Source organism: Brachyhypopomus gauderio, chromosome 11 (genome assembly GCF_052324685.1).
Source record: "Brachyhypopomus gauderio isolate BG-103 chromosome 11, BGAUD_0.2, whole genome shotgun sequence".
In the NCBI taxonomy this organism is placed as follows: Eukaryota; Metazoa; Chordata; class Actinopteri; order Gymnotiformes; family Hypopomidae; genus Brachyhypopomus; species Brachyhypopomus gauderio.
In genome coordinates, this window is record NC_135221.1 from 494,093 (window position 1) to 514,878 (window position 20,786).

At 42.5% G+C, this 20,786-nt stretch overlaps 1 protein-coding gene across 8 annotated transcripts in view; it reads left to right on the top strand.

Moving 5' to 3' along the window:
- Positions 1–20,786, top strand: part of dlg3 (discs, large homolog 3 (Drosophila)) — a 75,004-nt gene that overhangs the window by 19,377 nt on the left and 34,841 nt on the right. For 2 of the 8 annotated variants that reach the window (XM_077021001.1, XM_077021007.1), the window contains exon 1: positions 1,600–2,361. The exons of 2 other annotated variants lie outside the window; for them this stretch is intronic. In XM_077021001.1, the coding sequence (XP_076877116.1) occupies positions 2,002–2,361 (360 nt within the window). In that variant the 5' untranslated portion in view covers positions 1,600–2,001. Of the gene's footprint in view, positions 1–1,254; positions 1,373–1,594; positions 2,362–20,786 lie in introns of those variants that run through there. 4 more of the 8 variants (XM_077021006.1, XM_077021005.1, XM_077021000.1 and 1 more) reach the window with 4 other exon arrangements.

The following is a 20,786-nucleotide window of genomic DNA, read 5'->3' on the forward strand; positions in this document are numbered from 1 at the left end:
TTTATTAAATGTTATTTTTTGACTGATTACAGTTTAATATTTAAAACAGTTTATTTAAAACAATAATAACCTCAGGTTGTAATTGTTATTCTAAAAATTATGTATTTAATATAGTATTCTGTTTTACTAATGGATAAGTCGACAGCCTGTTTTGAATCTAGATTTTCCAGACAGTACATTTCAAAATTGGGAGTAAAGGTTGCAATTCAGATCGTGTCTCGTGATTGGGTGTTCAACAGATCGCCCACTGCTACAATGATAGACTAATGATGTCTTTAAATGTTTTGATGGCCTGGCCTTAAAAATTTATTATTATTATTATTATTATTATTATTATTATTATTATTATTATTATTATTAATAATAATAATAATAATAATAATAATAATAATAATAATAATAATAATAATAATCATCATCATCATCATCATCTTTATTTGTATAGCACCTTTCATACATACATGGAAATCAAAGTGATTTACAGAGTAAATAGTAAACTTAACTAGTTTTCAGCCACATTCTACATACAGTCTCACCGTTCATCCCTCACTCACAGTATGTGGACATACATGTCATGTCATGATGACGTCCTTCCCAGATGACATTATGACAATGTCATGGTTGGGCATTTACAATAAAACTACAGAGGTGAGCATTCCAGGTTCAGAAAGTAAAAGTCCTCACCAACATTTTTCTCAGGCTTCCTGGATTGTGTTGATTCCACTAATTTTGCCTGACTGGCACTAATTAGAAAATCCAGCAAGCTTGAGTAAAATCCTGGGAAGGATTTTTATTTTCTGAACCTGGAATGTCCACCTCTGTAAAAATTATCAATGAAACATTGTGATTATGTTTAGTACAATATTTTCATACATAACAGGGACATGACAAGCTGTGTTGAACCCCCCCCAGTATCAGCCCCCAGATCACCCCTGGGGTACGGAGACGGTCCCTTCACTATGTTCTGAACCAGTCCTGGATAAGCACTGGGATCTCTGCAGCCATGCTGATGTAATGGTGCGCTGGCCCTTTAAGAGCTGCTACTGAGGCACTGAGTCCTGTTGGTGCTGCTGCTGGTGCCCATGCTGCGTGCTGATTGGCTGAGGCTGTCAGAGCTGAGGTGCTGGAGGGATGCTGCTATGCATCTCCCACTCCCCTCTTCCATGGTCTCTCTCTCTCTCTCTCTCTCTCTCTCTCTCTCTCTCTCTCTCTCTCTCTCTCTCTCTCGGTCCCTCGGTCGCTTGCATCCCTCAGTATAATCCACATCTAGAGCGAGCAGGCTGAGAGGCAGTTCAGTGCTCAGCTCCCTTCTGCAGGCTGAGAGAGACAGAAGCTTCTTCCCAACGCAGGAGGAAAAGAGGAAGTCTTGCTGGTAAAAAGAAGACAAATAGAGGAAGATTAGATCACAGAAAATATTTGTGTGTATATATATATATATATATATATACCAATTGTTTAAATATATATATATACACATAATATAAAAAAATATATATTTGTACACACGCATATATTAATATATATATATTTATATATAATATATATATATATATATATTATACCTGTATATAACTGTGTATTTGTGCTCGTCTGTTTATATTAATATTTTTATATGTATCTGTGTGTGTGTAAATATATACATATATAAAGCTGAGCATATATGTCTATGAAACTGTATACGTATCACTGTGAAACAAGAGTGAAGAAGACGATTGTGTCATCGGGGCTGGTCTCCGATTGTGAGATCGTATACGCTGTTTTCAGCGTTATTTTAAGTGTTTTGCGTCGAGCGGAGGAAGACTACGCTTGCTGCCTCCTCACCCCCTTTTTGCTTTGGATTGGGAGGAACAAAGAAGAGGCGAGCGGGTGTTGAGAGGGGAGACGTCGTCTCTGGCGTGATTTGTGCGGGTTCATCCAGCGTCGCTGCTCCTTATCCGAGCAGCGCTGCATGCTGTGTGTGATCTGAGCGCTAGTGAGCGAGCGCTGTGTGAGCCAGCCAGCATGCACAAACACCACCACTGCTGTAAGTGCCCAGAGTGTTACGAAGTCACCCGCATGGCTGCCCTGCGCAGGATGGACGCCCCGCCGTACGGAGACTGGCAGCCCGAACCCTACGGATACCCCGCCAGCTATGGAGGAGGCCAGACTTTACCAGCCCAGCCCTCGGGAGGAGGCGCAGGCTCGGGCGGAGGGGGAACGCTGGGCAGAAGTAAAGGGAAAATGATGCCGTCCGGGGGTCCTGGAGGGCCCCATCCCAAGAGCCAGTGCAAGGGTGGCCCCAAGGTGAACGGAAGCAGTTCAGGAGGGCAAGGTGGATGGTGGCCAGAGTGCACCTGTTCCAACCGGGACTGGTACGACCAGGTAAATGCATTTCCTGTGATTGACAGACGGCCCGTACCACTGGGGGCGTCGAGTGTAGGCAGTTGGTATATGTGGTTGCTAGGCTGGAGTTGACACAAGTGCGAACACGTTTAAGGGGCCTCATCAGTCTGTTCAAAGTCTGTTGTACTGTTTTCCCTCTTAATAAGGCATTCTTGGAGTAGACATGCTTTTAATTCAAGGATTTGCTACATGTGTAGAGATCTTACCAATACTGCTAAAGATTTGTAGTCTGAGGAGAAGATGCATAGCTTAATCTGCATGTTGTCTCCAGGGTAACCAAAACAGCCCACATCCCAACAGCCTTCAGCACATTATATGACAGAGGTTTGTGAACACCGGTGCAAGTTTAATTTTACATTTATAATGGAAGTAGAGATATTAACATAACATAAAAATAGCCTCTGAGACTCTGTGTAGCATTCACAGATGGATGCCTGGTTAAGTAATATATACTCACCTCCATCAGAACAGACTGAGACATTTTAATACTAGAGATGGATTATTGTGTGTTCACGTTGATGAGTGAAAGGTAAAGGACATATTTGCTGTTGGAGAGGGAAGATGAAGGGGAGGAGATCATATTTCTTTAACAAAACCACATTATGGTGCCGGTGAGGCTGTTTGTCCATTGCTTGACATCGAGATACATTGCTTAATAAGGATGAGATCATATCTGGCAAGGAAGCAAAAACCTTTAAGATTACACCATTCTGTTTGGCTATTACACTTGTGTGTCTGCCATTTTAATTTGAATGGTCCCGTTTCCTCTGTTTATTATTGCTTGTGCTGTCAGAGCATGTCAGAATATAGGAGCAGAAACTGTAATTAAGTAAGGTGTGTGTATGAGAGAGAGAGAGAGAGAGAGAGAGAGAGAGAGAGAGTGTGCGTGCATGAGAGCGTGCGTGTATGTGCGTGCGTGTTGCGTGTGTGTTCGTGCGTGTGTGTGTGAGTGAATAGGCGTGGGGGAGGGGTGGGTATATGAAAGGGAAGAATCAGCCCCGTATCAATAGTCTGCATGTCCAGTGCGTACCGACGCTGGTCCGTGTGCCATGCGTGTAGTGTGTAGTGTGTGGTGTGTGTGTGTGTAGTGTGTGTAGTGTGTGTGTGTGGTGTGTGTGGTGTGTGTGGTGTGTGTGTGTGTAGTGTGTGTGTGTGGTGTGTGTGTGTGTGTGGTGCGTGTAGTGTGTAGTGTGTGGTGTGTGTGTGTGTAGTGTGTGTGTGTGGTGCGTGTAGTGTGTGTGTGTAGTGTGTGTGGTGTGTGTGGTGTGTGTGTGTGGTGTGGCACTATTTGGCTGGGGTACTGCTTGCATCTCTACACTTACAGTGGGTAAGAGAACACAGACTAGGAGCACAGCAGTAAAATGGAGGGTGAAGCGTCAGTGTCTGTGAGCGACAGCGAGATTCCTGCGACACCAGAGAGCCGATTCTCCTCCTCTCCTACTTGCATGAGGATGGGAGAGGCTTTATCTGTCTGACTAGCGCTCTCACCCCTTCTTCTGAGGCTAATGCTGTGATCATTGGTGCTTCTGTTTTTATTGTAAACTGTGTATGACAGACTCTGTGTGTCTGCTTCCATTATAATTCTGTGTTTGTTACCAGGCATTATTTTTCCCATGTAGTAGGTTGATAGGCAGTTTTTTGATGGCATACTGGTGGAGATAATATTTGATTAATGGGATAAAGGTGGTTAAACAGAGGATTTAGGAGCGTGGCAGTATTAATGCAGGATGGAATAGATGCTCCATATCCTTCCACTGGGAATGACTCAGTCCTGCCTGTCAAAATTTCACAGGAAGCTTCATTTATCTCTGAAGGCCACATCAATAAGCTTCATTCATCGAATGAAAGCCATTCATTGTTAATTTGATTGAGCTGCAATTGGTAAACCTAAAGGCTGGAACCCAAAAACTGTTTATTACAGCACGAGCCGCTAGTCAGATGTAGCACGGGAAGATCACGGTGATGAAGGTAAAAACATTCACGCTCGGTGCTAGCAGGATAAGCCCACGGAGGCTGGAGAAGGGGGAGGGGCTTACATAAGAGGCGGCAGCTAGTGCGAGCGTGTCCGCCCCTCCCCCCTCTCTCCACAGCCACAGTGTGTTGTCCACAGCTCTCACTATCATGTATGCTAACATACGCTTGGCCATTTTCTGTGCTGCCCAATCTGTCTCCTGCGTGGAGAAACGAGTTCATGTCTGTTCTTCATGCTACAGACTAACGTTCAATTACTCCTTTCCTTTGGCATTAATAAATAGCTGGGAATTCAGTGAATGGTGAGATGCACCGTGCTGGAATATATATATATGGCTCTTCCTTCAACAATATGCACAAGGTGATACATGCAACCCTCATGCGTCTGAATGTTATAACCAGATTCTGCATAATAATTCTGCGATAAGCAGAGTGCACTCAAGGATTACTGGTAATCTTAACATGGAGTAGCGATAACTGCCACGAAAAATGTAATTTAGTCAAAAATATGTAGAAAACACATTTACGTAAGTAATACAAACCATAAGTGTGTTATGATTATGATTATTTGTGATCACAGCATAAACAGAAACCATCAGAAGTAAGAATGTGTGTGTGTGTGTGTGTGTGTGTGTGTGTGTGTAGTCTTAAAAATTCATTGTCATTCGGAAGCTTATAGAATAAGGACAAATTCTGAATTCTGAAAATAATGGTATGGCTGAAATCTGAAATTCCCACTTTTGGGTCAGTAAGGAAGTTTAAAACTGGAGGTGCTTACCTGGACGAGTCTACAAACCCCAGAAGGTTCCATTGTCAAACCAACAAGCTATTTGGAAGGTTTGTTCAAAGAAAGGCTCTACTTTCAGCAAACCACAAATATTATGATACCTGGTAATCTGCTTAGAAAGATCATTTTTGACCATTTGTATGTTCTTGAGCAGGATAGTGATCATAATTTATACAGATTAATATAAAAATGGAACATTATTTACAGAACAAAAACATTGTTAATCGCAACACTGCATCCAATTTTGTTCTTCATAAAATATATGACAACTCGTTGTTTATTGGATAAGGGATAGTGCACATAATATTTAAGAAATTCAGGCAACATTAATTGAGCTTTTCTCTTTTTCGGAATATAGAGGATACCAGGAACTTTGGGACATACTGTATGTCATTCATATATAAATATTTAAATTTTCAAAAATCTGACTGCTCAAAATGAGTGATGTATGCTATAACCTAAAACACCTACTGAGATGTGGAATATGGGGGTTAAATACTTTTTATAGGAACCGGGTTAGGGTTAGACATGGATATGTGAGGTTAGACGTGGATATGTGAGGTTAGACGTGGATATGTGAGGTTAGACGTGGATATGTGAGGTTTTTGGAAGTAAAACATGTTTCCTAAGACTGTATCTGGCTACTGTAATCTGAGCCAGTCCAAAGCGAGTGTGTTCATGTTAGTAGCACAAGGGGCTCACAGGGGTAGCGAACAGGAAATGGTTTAATAGAGAAGACAGAGAGAGAAACCCAAGGACTAAGTCTGTAATCTGAAGGACAACCAGACACCACACAAAATCAAGCAAACCCTCATACACGGAGAGAGAAGAGATACAAATGAGAGAGACCATATGTGAATGTAGAATCGCATGAAAACGAACCTGAAACTTCAAGAGGATCTTGTGAGCAAAATAGGATTATTTGAAACGGGTGGTAGTGTTCAGTAGATGAGAGGTTTGGATCTGGTGATGGTGAGAGTGGGTGTGGTGATGGTGAGAGTGGGTGTGGTCCACACAGGAGATCCTGGGGGTTAGAGTTCCACTCGGTGTCCACATGCATGACACGCTCCAATCTGTTTTCCAGTTCTTCTGCTTCAAGGGGCATAAAAGTCTCATTACTGTGACTGGTGTTAAATACTAATTGGCTTCTTCCTCCCTCTCTCTCTCTCTCTCTCTCTCTCTCTCTCTCTCTCTGTGTGTATGTATGTATGTATGTGTGTGTGTGTGTGTGTGTGTGTGTGTATATATATATATATATATATATATATATATATATATATATATATATATATATAATGACAACAATAATTATACCCATCCTATTGTTGAATATGTACACATTCTTTGATTACTGTCCTGAGATATGAGGTTCTGATTGGATTTCTTCAAGCATGTTAGCTGCTATACCTTATAGCTCTCATAGCTGAGCAACAAAGAGCTGGTAGCAGTAGATATGTAATGGTATTAGAGATCCAGTAGATATGTAATGATATTAGAGATCCAGTAGATATGTAATGGTATTAGAGATCGATCCAGTAGATATGTAATGGTATTAGAGATCCAGTAGATATGTAATGGTATTAGAGATCGATCCAGTAGATATGTGATGGTATTAGGGATCCAGTAGATATGTAATGGTATTAGAGATCGATCCAGTAGATATGTGATGGTATTAGGGATCCAGTAGATGTGTAATGTTATTAGGGATCCAGTAGATGTGTAATGCTATTAGGGATCTAGTAGATGTGTAATGCTATTAGAGATCCAGTTATGACTTCTTGTTGCCTGAGCTCTGCACCACTAGCATACACATGCTAGCATGGAGACTTTGTATAATTTCTTGTTGCAAAGTGTCCTCCACCAGGACATTGTGCATTTCCTGTGCTGCTTGTTACTCTATATATTCTATGTGAGGTTGAAGATGTAACGTCCTCTAGTAGTCTGCTGTCTTTATGTGCACTGATTAACACATTTCAGTATAAAGTTCAGTATAAAGAGTTTCCATCCAACTGAAACGGGTTTTCTAGTGGTCTTCTGAAATATAGCGCCGGTGGTCAGAACCCCTGGAGCGATTATGTGTGTCATAACTCAGAGACGCGGTGGGGGATGGGTGTAAACAGCTGAGCATCTGGACGTGTAGACACCACCCATAGACAGCACAGCCTTTTCTTCAGAGGTTTATGGGTGCACACAGATCTTTTTTCCTTCACATTAACCTAGAGCATGAAGGCCTTTTGATTTGTTTGTCATCTGGTACGTATGGCGCTCTTATTCTAGGATTTTAATTTACATTCCACAGAAAGGTGATTTTGGGATAGATCCTGTCATTCTGCACAGCACTCTATAGGCTTACAACTGACTTTACATGTTGCCTTAGTGACAAGAGGGCACAGAAACCTCTAACCAGAGTGAAGAATATTGTTGCCGTTATCTAGGCATCATTATTATGTTTTGTATGAATATTGTTTTAGATGTCTCCAGCTATTAGCAAGAGGATGTCTCACCATTTAAATGTATACAGTAAATTTGTGTTCACATTGCACCATAAGGTTATGTGTACCTACAGCCCTCTGTGGTCTTGTGACCTGTGATGTTGCATAAAGCCTCCTTATCCCGGAGAGCTCTATGGGGATACATGTTATTGCCACTAACAATCACGAAGGCTGTTAAATGCTGCTAAATTTGCTGTGTGACAGAGAGGTGCGGGACACAACCTCACTCCCGCACCTCTGTTTGGAGAGCACCTTCATTCTCACAAGCACCTTCATATTGGTATAAAATACCAAATATATTATATTTACAAATATAGGCTCTGTAGATTACAGAAATGTAGAAATATTGTCAATTTTAGTCATGTTTAATTACTGTATTTTCATTTGAGAAACCATTTTGAATACATTTGATTAGTTTAGTATGCAGGTATTTCTACAAGACAATATTTTCACATTATTAATACAAAATGAGTCATTAGTCATCTGGGTGTGTATCAGTGGGAAGTGATGTCTGATTGGCCTGTGCCTTCAGCGGGGGCTTGTGGGACTTCAGACCTGTGTCCCACGCCTTGCACACAGCCTACGGGATGCTTGTTTGTCTTCTGGCCCGTGTTTGTCCTGGTGTCTGCTGATCACAGTGGTCACTGGCCTTGTGGTGAAGGTGCTCTCGTGACTCGCGTCCACTGTGTTGGGAGGCAAAGGAGACGTGTGTGCATGTCACACCCAGGCTTCACATCAAAATGAAGGAGAATTAGACTGGGCTCATTAGTCTTCTTTAGGGTGCTTGTAGTGTCAGCATCTCTGCATAGTCTTTGTCTGCTTCTCTCACTGTGGCAGGCTTCAGACACCAGGCTTCAGACACCAGGGTTCACATCTGTGCGAGCCGAATCCACACTCCCACGCGTGATCACGGAATCTGCATGCATCCCAATCAGTAACGTTAAGTGTGTCCGTTCAAGAGCCTTCGAACTCTGACATCTGTGGGTGCTTCGCCTGTCTTGCTTTAAGCCACACCTTTTATTTGTATGGTGTGAGCACTTGTCCTTAGCAGCAAGAGTGTAGGAGGCAGTTTGGCAACTCAGGGGGAGACTGTAAAACTAGGGGTGTCCAGTGAAATATAGCCACTCCCCCACATGCACACAATATATTCTACCCCCTTTTTTCTCTCTCTCTCTCTCTCACACACACACACACACACACACACACACACACACACACACACACACACACACACACCCTTGCCAAAATGAAGTGCGCCCACACAAAGTTTGGTCCAGCAACACAGCCTACAATCTTTGAAGTCTCTGAAGTCTTTGCTCTGAAGGCAGATGCTTGAGTTAAGTGCAGTAATGCTAAGTTACAATGGTGGTGATGATGATGATGATGATGATAGGATTTTTATATTATTTTTCTTATGTTCTGAGGAGCAGACCATATACAGGTCTATACACCCCCTACAGCCTGTTAGTCATTTAACAGGAAGTCTGTCTGTGAAGTTGTTTAGATTATGCATCTGTGTTTGTCATGCATTGCCTGTGTCTCTCAAAGTGGAATCAGGAGTTTCTAAGCACTTTCCACTGTCTCATTCTCAGATGACTCATTTTATTTAAATGAGGTGACAGTCAAAATTACCATGTCTTGCTAACACATCATGTAAAGGTTCGCTTGGCCAATAGCTATGGAGATTTACATTTCCCCAGTTGTTTTCCATTTTTCAAGTTGTTGTTCTCTTTAGTCCATTAAGACCCTTTACCTTTGTGAACAGGACCTTGTACTTCCTTGGACATTTCCAGAGCATCTTCAGAGTAGCATTGCTCACAGTTCTGTTAGTCACTATGGCAGTGTTAGCCTCTGCAATACCAATCTCAAAATGCTTTTTCTAATATGCAAATAAGCCCTCTGCCAAATTAAATTTCTTTATTGTGTTGAGTGTCCTGACCTACCACACATGTACCAAGTGAGTGTTCTGCGGGTGTTCTGTGTCAGTGAGTGTTCTGCGGGTGTTCTGTGTCAGTGAGTGTTCTGCGGGTGTTCTGTGTCAGTGAGTGTTCTGCGGGTGTTTTGATGGAGCGTGGTATTCACATAATCCAGCTGGGCTTGTTTGAAGTAGCGCAGGCCAGTCTTTAATGGTCACCTCAAGGCTTCATTAGTGAACTTTGAGTGTATTTCAAGGTATTTTGTGATGCGATATGTGGGAATAATTGTGGTTTGATACCTCATGGGTACTGTGTCACCTTACTTCACCTTACTGTTTATTATTATTAAATTGCATCACAGTTATTGTAATAACAGTTTATTTTCTCTGCACCTAAAACATGCATAAAATCAAGTAATTCCATTTTTGCTTTTAAAATAAACTTTTTTATATGTGCATTGTAAGTTTTATAATCTTTTCTGCCAGGGTAGTATTCATTTTAGGACGCTTGGTGATATGCTATAGGAGTATGTTAGTGACCCAAGAATTTGCATATACATTGTATTTAAATGAAGTTAAAAGTGCTTTGTTATTGCTGTCTGATATTCTGTAAATGTATAAAATGTATAAACATTCCAACAGTGTAAGATTGAAGGTGCTGATTGTGGAAGTATTACCTGTGTTTAGTAATTCATTATATTCATGATCCTTCCTTCTGGGTATTTTGCCTAATGGGTTTTTAAGCATAGTCCACCGACAACATAGTCCACATAGTCCACCGACAATATAGTCCACATAGTCCACCGACAACATAGTCCACATAGTCCACCGACAACATAGTCCACATAGTCCACGGAGAACAGTCCCTAAACCAAAGGAGGTAAATAGAAACACACACAGCAAAAACGCACACAGTTTCCAACTTAAATTGCAAACAACTGGTGAGACCTCATAAAGGTCAACCTGAAAACAGGAGGAATACAGAGTCCTGGGTGATTATAGGAGGATGTAGAACAGGTGTGAGTTGAGGAAGCCTAGGGAAGAGAAGACTAGGGACACTGAACACAGAAAGAGTGTGGTGGGCTGACGTGGGACAGCAGGCTGGATTACGCTCCGCTACAATCACTAAACAGGAACTGTCTTCACTGTCTCTCACACATTTCCCTTGGGACTGATGAACTAATGTACAGTTTCAGTTTGTGTACACCTCTTTCCTGCTCTGCGTGTTTGTGTAATCCTATATCTCTAGAGAGATAAGAGTCCATCGGAATATCTCATCTCGGAGAGCCGTCGCCCCTGGCAATGGTTCTGAGAGGGCTGGACTTGGGAAGATTACGTGCTGCATTTCCATGCTGCCTTATCAGAGTTTCTCACTTACATGCTCCACAAGCAGTAGTGCAGCTTTGAGCTGCTATTGGATACTTTGAAGTTACATGGCAATCCCTATTTTGAGTAGGGATGTATTTTGTTTAGAGGTGTATTCAACTAAGGATTTTCATAGTCGAATCTGATTTGTCCGATTTTCCCTTTAGTCGACTAAATGTGAAATGTAAATGTGCCATATTTTGTCAATTGTGATTTTTACACCGCAATCGAAATTTGTCCTCCGCTTTTAACCCATCTGTGCAGTTAGAACACACACACACACACACACACACACACTAGTGATTACTAGGGGGCTGTGGATCACACGTGCCCAGAGCGGTGGGCAGCCCTAGTCCGGCGCCCGGGGAGCAGTTGGGGTTAGGTGCCTTGCTCAAGGGCACCTCAGTCATGGCCTCAGGTCTGGGAATCCTCCCCTCCGACCCTCCGGTCACAAGACCAGTTCCCTACCACCAGACCATGACTGCCCCTAACTAACTAATAGTCAAATCGGGTTTTTATTTTATTTTATCTAGAGCACCTTAAACGGGATCCCGTTCTCATTCAGGACTTTTTTCCACTTAAAAGAAAATGTAAATGAAAATGTAAAAAATATTTTAAATAAAATATGCCTGCCTTAAAATATAAAAAACTTGACACACAACAGAAAAAAATTATAAGTAAAGGTTCAAGTAACGGGGTTTAAAAAGCAAACAACAAAAATGTTTATAGACCTACTTGCCGAGATGCACCATGACGAGACGACACAACCGAAACGACAAACGGTGTGCCATGTTGGTTGTTGTTGTCGTGCGAAATGAAAGACGTTGATGATATAACTTGCACTTTACTTTGTTTGATTCATCTTTATCTTTTTCAAAATACTTTTGAAGTTTTTTTTGTAGCCATTATAATCTCAGCAGATGCTGAAGATCCTGTAGCGTGTTCAGCTCCGCTCATTTGGATTGTGCAACTGCATGATGTGATTTATTAATGTGTAGTAAGGAAGATGCCTATTGTTAATGCGCACACATCATTTAAAAGTATTTATTAACAGAAATTATTCACAAAAGGCTATATATAACGAAAACAAAGACATTTCATGTAACAACTAATGCTTAGCAGCATCCTTGGGCACCCCCGTGCAGTTAGAATGGTACATTTGACTATGACGTTCATAGTCGACTAGGGGGTATAGTCGACTATAGTCGAATCAGCAACTATTGCAGATCACCCCTAATTTTGTTACTCACATAGTGTATTTAATACTTTTGTTCTTTGGTGTTTCAATCAATCAATCAATCAAATTTTTATTTATATAGCGCTTTTTACAACAGTTGTTGTCACAAAGCAGCTTTACAAGTGCCGAGTCCTAGCCCCCAGTGAGCAAGCCAAAGGCGACAGTGGCAAGGAAAAACTCCCTAGTTTTTTGCATGAGGAAGAAACCTTGAGAGGAACCAAGACTCAGGGGGGGAACCCATCCTCCTCTGGCCGACACCGGTCACCATGACAACAACAAAAATTTAGACAGAAAGAAGAGAAAGAAAAGGAAAAATATGTAATAATGTCCATCATGATGTATGCATCCGGTTAGGCAGGAGGTGGCTGGCCCAGGATGGATCGCTGATCTCCTCATCTCATTACCTATATGACCGATCTGGTGTTTCTGTTGTATATCTTGAACACAGCTGAGAATTTGAGTGATTTTTTACGGTAGAGAGGTTTTGAAGTTTGACAAGACAAATTAATAACCTCACAGAAATGTTTTAAACAAACTTCAGAAAGTTAATGAGGGGCATATTCTTTCATCATTTCTCATATGTAATCTAATTTCTAGCATATGTAGTAGATGTTCAGTAGATGTTTTGTGTGCCATTCTGCATCTGGAGAGAAGATAGTGGTTTATTATTTGACATTAGTCATGTCATGTGGCTTGGTGAGGAGAAATTGGTAATCATTAAGGTTGTGTTACAGCGTGAGGCTTTGGTCTTCGTAAAGCTGTAGTCATTAAGGTTGTGTTACAGCGTGAGGCTCTGATCTTCGTAAAGCTGTAGTCATTAAGGTTGTGTTACAGCGTGAGGCTCTGGTCTTCGTAAATCTGTAGTCATTAAGGTTGTGTTACAGCGTGAAGCTCTGGTCTTCGTAAATCTGTAGTCATTAAGGTTGTGTTACAGCGTTAGGCTCTGATCTTCGTAAAGCTGTAGTCATTAAGGTTGTGTTACAGCGTGAGGCTCTGGTCTTCGTAAATCTGTAGTCATTAAGGTTGTGTTACAGCGTGAAGCTCTGGTCTTCGTAAATCTGTAGTCATTAAGGTTGTGTTACAGCGTTAGGCTCTGGTCTTTGTAAAGCTGTATTCATTAAGGTTGTGTTACAGCGTGAGGCTCTGGTCTTCGTAAATCTGTAGTCATTAAGGTTGTGTTACAGCGTGAGGCTCTGGTCTTTTTTAAGCTGTATTCATTAATGTTGTGTTACAGCGTGAGGCTCTGGTCTTCGTAAAGCTGTAGTCATTAAGGTTGTGTTACAGCGTGAGGCTCTGGTCTTCGTAAAGCTGTAGTCATTAAGGTTGTGTTACAGCGTGAGGCTCTGGTCTTCGTAAATCTGTAGTCATTAAGGTTGTGTTACAGCGTGAGGCTCTGGTCTTCGTAAAGCTGTAATCATTAAGGTTGTGTTACAGCGTGAAGCTTTGGTCTTCCTAAATCTGTAGTCATTAAGGTTGTGTTACAGCGTTAGGCTCTGGTCTTTGTAAAGCTGTATTCATTAAGGTTGTGTTACAGCGTGAGGCTCTGGTCTTCGTAAAGCTGTAATCATTAAGGTTGTGTTACAGCGTGAAGCTCTGGTCTTCGTAAATCTGTAGTCATTAAGGTTGTGTTACAGCGTGAGGCTTTGGTCTTCGTAAAGCTGTAGTCATTAAGGTTGTGTTACAGCGTGAGGCTCTGATCTTCGTAAAGCTGTAGTCATTAAGGTTGTGTTACAGCGTGAGGCTCTGGTCTTCGTAAATCTGTAGTCATTAAGGTTGTGTTACAGCGTGAAGCTCTGGTCTTCGTAAATCTGTAGTCATTAAGGTTGTTACAGCGTTAGGCTCTGGTCTTTGTAAAGCTGTATTCATTAAGGTTGTGTTACAGCGTGAGGCTCTGGTCTTCGTAAATCTGTAGTCATTAAGGTTGTGTTACAGCGTGAGGCTCTGGTCTTTTTTAAGCTGTATTCATTAATGTTGTGTTACAGCGTGAGGCTCTGGTCTTCGTAAAGCTGTAGTCATTAAGGTTGTGTTACAGCGTGAGGCTCTGGTCTTCGTAAAGCTGTAGTCATTAAGGTTGTGTTACAGCGTGAGGCTCTGGTCTTCGTAAAGCTGTAATCATTAAGGTTGTGTTACAGCGTGAAGCTTTGGTCTTCCTAAATCTGTAGTCATTAAGGTTGTGTTACAGCGTTAGGCTCTGGTCTTTGTAAAGCTGTATTCATTAAGGTTGTGTTACAGCGTGAGGCTCTGGTCTTCGTAAAGCTGTAATCATTAAGGTTGTGTTACAGCGTGAAGCTCTGGTCTTCGTAAATCTGTAGTCATTAAGGTTGTGTTACAGCGTGAGGCTTTGGTCTTTGTAAAGCTGTATTCATTAAGGTTGTGTTACAGCGTAAGGCTCTGGTCTTCGTAAATCTGTAGTCATTAAGGTTGTGTTACAGCGTAAGGCTCTGGTCTTCGAAAATCTGTAGTCATTAAGGTTGTGTTACAGCGTGAGGCTCTGGTCTTCGTAAATCTGTAGTCATTAAGATTGTGTTACAGCGTGAGGCTCTGGTCTTTGTAAATCTGTAGTCATTAAGGTTGTGTTACAGCGTGAGGCTCTGTTCTTCGTAAAGCTGTAATCATTAAGGTTGTGTTACAGCGTGAGGCTCTGGTCTTCGTAAATCTGTAGTCATTAAGGTTGTGTTACAGCGTGAGGCTCTGGTCTTCGTAAAGCTGTAGTCATTAAGGTTGTGTTACAGCGTGAGGCTCTGGTCTTTGTAAAGCTGTATTCATTAAGGTTGTGTTACAGCGTGAGGCTCTGGTCTTCATAAAGCTGTTGTCATTAAGGCTGTGTTACAGCATGAGGCTCTGGTCTTCGTAAAGCTGTTGTCATTAAGGTTGTGTTACAGCGTGAGGCTCTGGTCTTCGTAAATCTGTAGTCATTAAGGCTGCTCGTGTTGCTTCATGGATGCCTTCAAACCTTCAAATCGCTCACAAAGCACCACGAGTGTCTTCTGAATCCAGTCAGTGTTTGAACTCTGCCTTGGTGTCATGAAATGGACGTTGCATATTACAAAAACCTCAGCACATAACAGAAACACACACACAGTCACACATTTCTGCTTCATCCGCTTTGGTGGTGGGTAGGAGGAGAGCTTTGCCTGAGACACACGTTGCTGGTGTTGCCATGGTGCAGTCTGCACTCTACAGCGTATTAGCCTTGCTCTGTCTAATGGGAGGAGAGCACACTGTGGATACATGGACATGAAAAATGGTTTTCGAAAGCAATTAGGACACCATGAATTAACATCTGCTCATATAGCAGTATAAAGAAAGCTGCATACAGCAACCTCTTTAGTACATCAGAGTATAATCATGGTTGCTTTCTCTCATTTTACTAGTACCTTGAATAATATTTTGTGGGTTAGCTGTCAGCATTAGCAGAATATTCAGTAAGTTGTGTGTGTGTGTGTTTAACTGCATTTTGGTCAGCCAGCATATAGACCCCAATACTGGTTGTCTGTGGATTAATATTCTCCATAAAAATGCTGGTTATATAATCATTCACATGCATATAGTCACTGGACTCACTGTGAGGCTAGTGACGACGGCACTCTCTATCCTGGGGGCTGAGCAGATCACGAGAGGGAGGGAGGGAGAGAGAGAAAGGGAGTGAGACAGGGAGGGAGAGAGTGAGAGGTAGAGAGTGAGAGAGAGAGCGAGAGAAAGAGGGACGGAGAGAGAGTGAGAGAGTTGCAGAGCAAGGGTGTTGGTATCATCTCCATCTCCTTCCTGTAATAAGTCTCAAACTGCAGAGCACGTTCAGTGATTCTGGTCAGACAGACACTGCAGAGGTTAAGGAGAGAAAGCCTGCAACAGACTCGCAATGTTGTGCAGCTGAGTGTCGATACATGTTCAAAGTGTGTTATGAAGAGTGTTATGAAGGTGTCATCTGTTTAAAGAACTCCTGAGTGTAGATATATGGTCAAAAGTGTGTTTTGAAGAGTGTTATGAAGGTGTCATCTGTTTAAGGAACTTAATGGCATTTTTCATTTTCGTCTCACTTCAAGGTGATTACTTCTCAGCTACAAACATCTGCCAAGACTTCCCTCGTTAAACCATCCTTAGAGGATATGGAATAATCAGCAAGAGTCATTTATGTAATTACCGTGGGCAATATGAGTTATTAAATTAAAAATGAAGTCATAATAGTCCAAATGAATGTGAATCAAGGCTGGTCAAAGGCATGTGTGTCAGCCTGTGTGTCTACTCATCCCAGCCAGACGCCATGAATCCTGAAGTCTTGCTGCTTTCTTCGTTGTACCAGGCATATTTACTTAAGTTAGTCAGCATGTATAAACAGAACTGCACATGCATACGCAGTCTTGGTTGGTACTTCTTGACAAAATATATGACAACATATCAGCTCCTTATAGGAGGTTTATAAATGGTTCAACATGAGTTCCTGATGGTTATTAACTAGGTCCATTAAACGACCTTAGCAAATCATTATTAAGCAGTTATAACACATAAATCAAAAGGGCAACACTGCCAAAGAAGGAGTTGTACCTATTAACCTGTACTGTAAAACCTCGACACACCTGTACTGTAAAACCTCGACTCACCTGTACTGTAAAACCTCGACACACCTGTACTGTAAAACCTCGACACACCTGTACTGTAAAACCTCGACTCACCTGTACTGTAAAACCTCGACACACCTGTACTGTAAAACCTCGACACACCTGTACTGTAAAACCTCGACACACCTGTACTGTAAAACCTCGACTCACTCTGGTGACGTCTGCCTTCTCCATCACTCAGCGCTTAAGTGCTTAAGCAGACATTTCTTAATAGGCTACTACCAATTATCTGAAATTATTTGGTCTAAATTTACATTCTACTGGTCAATAGGCCCCTGTTGCTGTGTGATGTGTTCTAAGGGCTCATTATTCATTTTAAAGTTGTTTATGACCTAATTATTAATGTTAATCAACACATTTTAGAGAATTCATAATTGTAAAGTGGTACATTGTATATCATTGTGCACCATAAAAATAAAATACATCTGTACATCTGTGTGCATAAAAAAAAAAAAAAAAGGTGCATGCATGCAATAAATGCAGTCATGGTCCTGTGGTAGGGAACTGGTCTTGTGACCTGAGGCCATGACTGAGGTGCCCTTGAGCAAGGCACCTAACCCCAACTGCTCCCCGGGCGCCGGGCTAGGACTGCCCACCGCTCTGGGCACGTGTGATCCACAGCCCCCTAGTAATCACTTGTGTGTGTGTGTGTTATCATTGCACAGATGGGTAAATGTGGAGGACAACATTGAATTGTGGTGAAAATCACAATTGACAAATATGGAACATTGACAGATTTGTGTTCACTGTAGTAACTGGTACATCAGTAATAGTGCAAATGATTTAGAATAAGTGAATCTTAAAACATTCAGTGTGGTATTATGTGACTGGCTACATAACACCCAGCTGGAAAGAAATGACCATATAGCTGAATCATGTTCATTACCTTGGTACACTGTCACAGTTCCTCCTTTGCGATGATGATGGTGTGAAGAAGGCTGATGGGTGTGTTCTCAGATCAGTGGGTGTGATATGTGTCTGCTCGTCGGTGGTGTGCACTCTTCACGGAGGATCGGACCCTGGGTTGCAGGACTAACACCTTCTCTGTCCTGAGGTGTACTGGAGACACTGCAAATCTGGCCCCTCTGTGGAAGACAGATTGTTTTGTTCAGGGCATTCCCTGAAGTGATACAAACATTTAAAATAAAGTCTTTTTCACTGCCTTTTGGCAGGAAATATGTCAGCATATGGATAAGCGTCCTCATGAATATTCATAATTATGTAAAGTAACACCAGAGCTCTGGTTCCTGCGCTGTTGTTGATGCCATTGTCCTACTTGCTGTAATTCTTCATCACTTTCCACACCTACACGGATTTGTCAGCCAAACCGCACGCAGGCACGGGGATTGAATGGAGCTGTGTGGGTGTGTGTGAGTGCTGGGACGGAGACCTGCTCACGCAGACACGTCCCTGGGACGGAGACCTGAAAGAGATGTCTTTCTTCCGGCCTTCAGTGTGAGAGCTGATCACAAATGAATCATCTGCATTGATATCTGCTCTGAAGTGCTGTCACTCCAACCAGCACAAAAGAGTGGGCGGAGCCTCAGTGAAGGTAGGCCATCGAGAGGACGTGACTCCTCCTCCCTAGCTTCTCAGACTCCTTTTCACTGTCAGAAGAGATTTGCCTACAAATGACACAACGCTGATGAGTGTCCCAGCATGAGAGGATGAGGCTGAGGGGAACCAGGCTGCACGTTTCACACGCAAGATGAAACTGAACTCGGAGCGCCTGCTTCTGAGACAAAAACACATATACTGAGTGAACATTTCTCACCACTGCCAAATGACAGCAGCAGGGAACAAAGTGTGTGAGATCTTGTGTTCGTGGGATTGGCAGCGACCACTAGAACCAGCACAGTGGAGAGTACAGCGCTGTTATCTTAGCAACAAGAGCTAGCAACCAATTGAAACCAGCAGGTAAAGAACACCAAGCCGTTATTACGGCATGGTTGGAATGTACCATTATTACTAAGGCATGGTTGGAATGTACCATTATTACTAAAGCATGGTGGGTATGCTGTCTGATAGCCATTGATATGTTGGTGAGCTGTTTTGTCAGTAGTTCCAGTAGAAGTCATGTTCACATGTGCTGTATGTAAAATCACATGCAATGGTGGATTCAAAATCCATCACTGAAGTGTCCATATGTTCTATCTTAATTTTTGAAAATTTTTATTAATATGGAGCAATTTACCATTTAATTCAATAAATTTGGCTCTAGTCTTCAGCAATGTAGCACCCTGAACACTTTGTAGGAACTCTTTGTTTGTAGGAACCCTAACAGTCCTAATGGGCTGTTTGAACCCTCATCCAGTAGCCACAGCTGTCCCACCTCACAGCTCTCCTGTAGATGGTTTGGTCCGACTAAGACTTTGTGCTTCAGGTACAGAATGTGCACCTGGGTTTGTGTCCAGGGCTATGGTAATTAATGTTGTTATGCCATCAGTGGCCTTCATCCAGCTGAAGGTCAGAGCGGTGACCTCCTGCTTAGATAGAGCTGTGTACCGTGTGTACCGTGTCCATGTACCGTGTCCATGTGGACGGATGAACCTGCACTGTGTGGCAGGGAGACCAGCTCTCGTGTCCTGGGTCAGCCCACCTCAGCCCTTCATCAGTTCCTCTTATTCCATGTTTTTGGACTTGTCTTAGTGCTTTTCAGGTTTAGTATTAGTGTTAGTATTAGTACTGAATACTCGTTTTGAAATCTGTATTTTGAGTAACATTCATAGCTCTTGGAATACGTTTCCAATGACATCTACTCATGTTTTATGGGTTTTTTGTATGGAAACACCTGAAACACAAACAGTACTCCTCAGACAGTACACCTGAGACAGGTACATTGTTTGCCTGAAAGCTTGTGAACTCAACATTCTCATACAGAAACGTATGTTTCTAGTCCTTGGACTGAAAGCTCCCTCATCAAACTCTCACCGGCGTTACTCGTCTCGGTGTGAAGGGAGTGTCGGGCGCATGGTGATTGGGTTGATATTCAGGGGATTGCGGTGTGGCTTATAAGGACCGCCAATGTAGCCTGGCAAAAAGGATCATCTGAGAGAGGCCACTGTTTATTCCTCATTCCCTCATTCTCCCTATCTTCCTCTTGCTCTCTGTCTCAGTCTGTCCCCCTGTCCCTCTGTCTGTCTTTGCTTCTCTTTCTTTCTCTCCCTCTATCTCGTTCTCCGTCTCCCTTTCTCTCTGTCACCCACTCTCTCCCTTATTAAGCATAACACACGCCTCCCACTGCCTTCGCTGAGTCCCTGTCTGTTCCCATCAGTGAGCCCTGCACTGTTGCTGCTGAAGCTTGTGAATTACTTATGCACCAAATGGATCGGTCCCCTGCCACGTCCTCTCTCCCTACAAACAGGACAACAAGCCAAGAATCCGCTCAGTGTGCAGTGTCATGGTACAGAGCGAGCCTCCCTCCTTATGAAGACAGCAGCCCTTATACTGCACTTATTTAGCTATAGTCCTCTCCTCCCAACACACACACACACACACACACACACACACACACACACACCCCATGTACATCTGAACCGGTCAGAAAGGGTGTTGAAATAGTGTTGCTCAGTGCTCACAACAGCTGCTATGTTTTGGGTGAAATGTTCTGAATGTGTTTTGATTCTGTCCTAATGACTCTCGTTATCTAGCGCTAATAATACGTTTGTTTTTGCTAGCATTTTAAACAACACCAATTTTAGATTTTGTTTTATGCACGAATCACCAGGGCTATTTTGTTAGATATGGGCATATTTAGAAATGACCTTGTTTTTGAAAATGTCATGGGTTGTTTGACACGTTGAGTGTGGATACTCCCATACGCTGGGGGTGAGTGGTGTGACCTGGCTGTCGGGTCCCCACCGGGCTCTCTGGACTGCCGTAGAGCAGTTTAGATGAGAGCGGATTGTGACACGACCTTCTGTCCTCTGAACGTTCCTGCTAACCCAACGCCAGGCTGTGATCAGGCCTGATCCTCCACCCTGTCGCTGTAAGCCTGAGACAGACTAACCAGGGCGGCTCC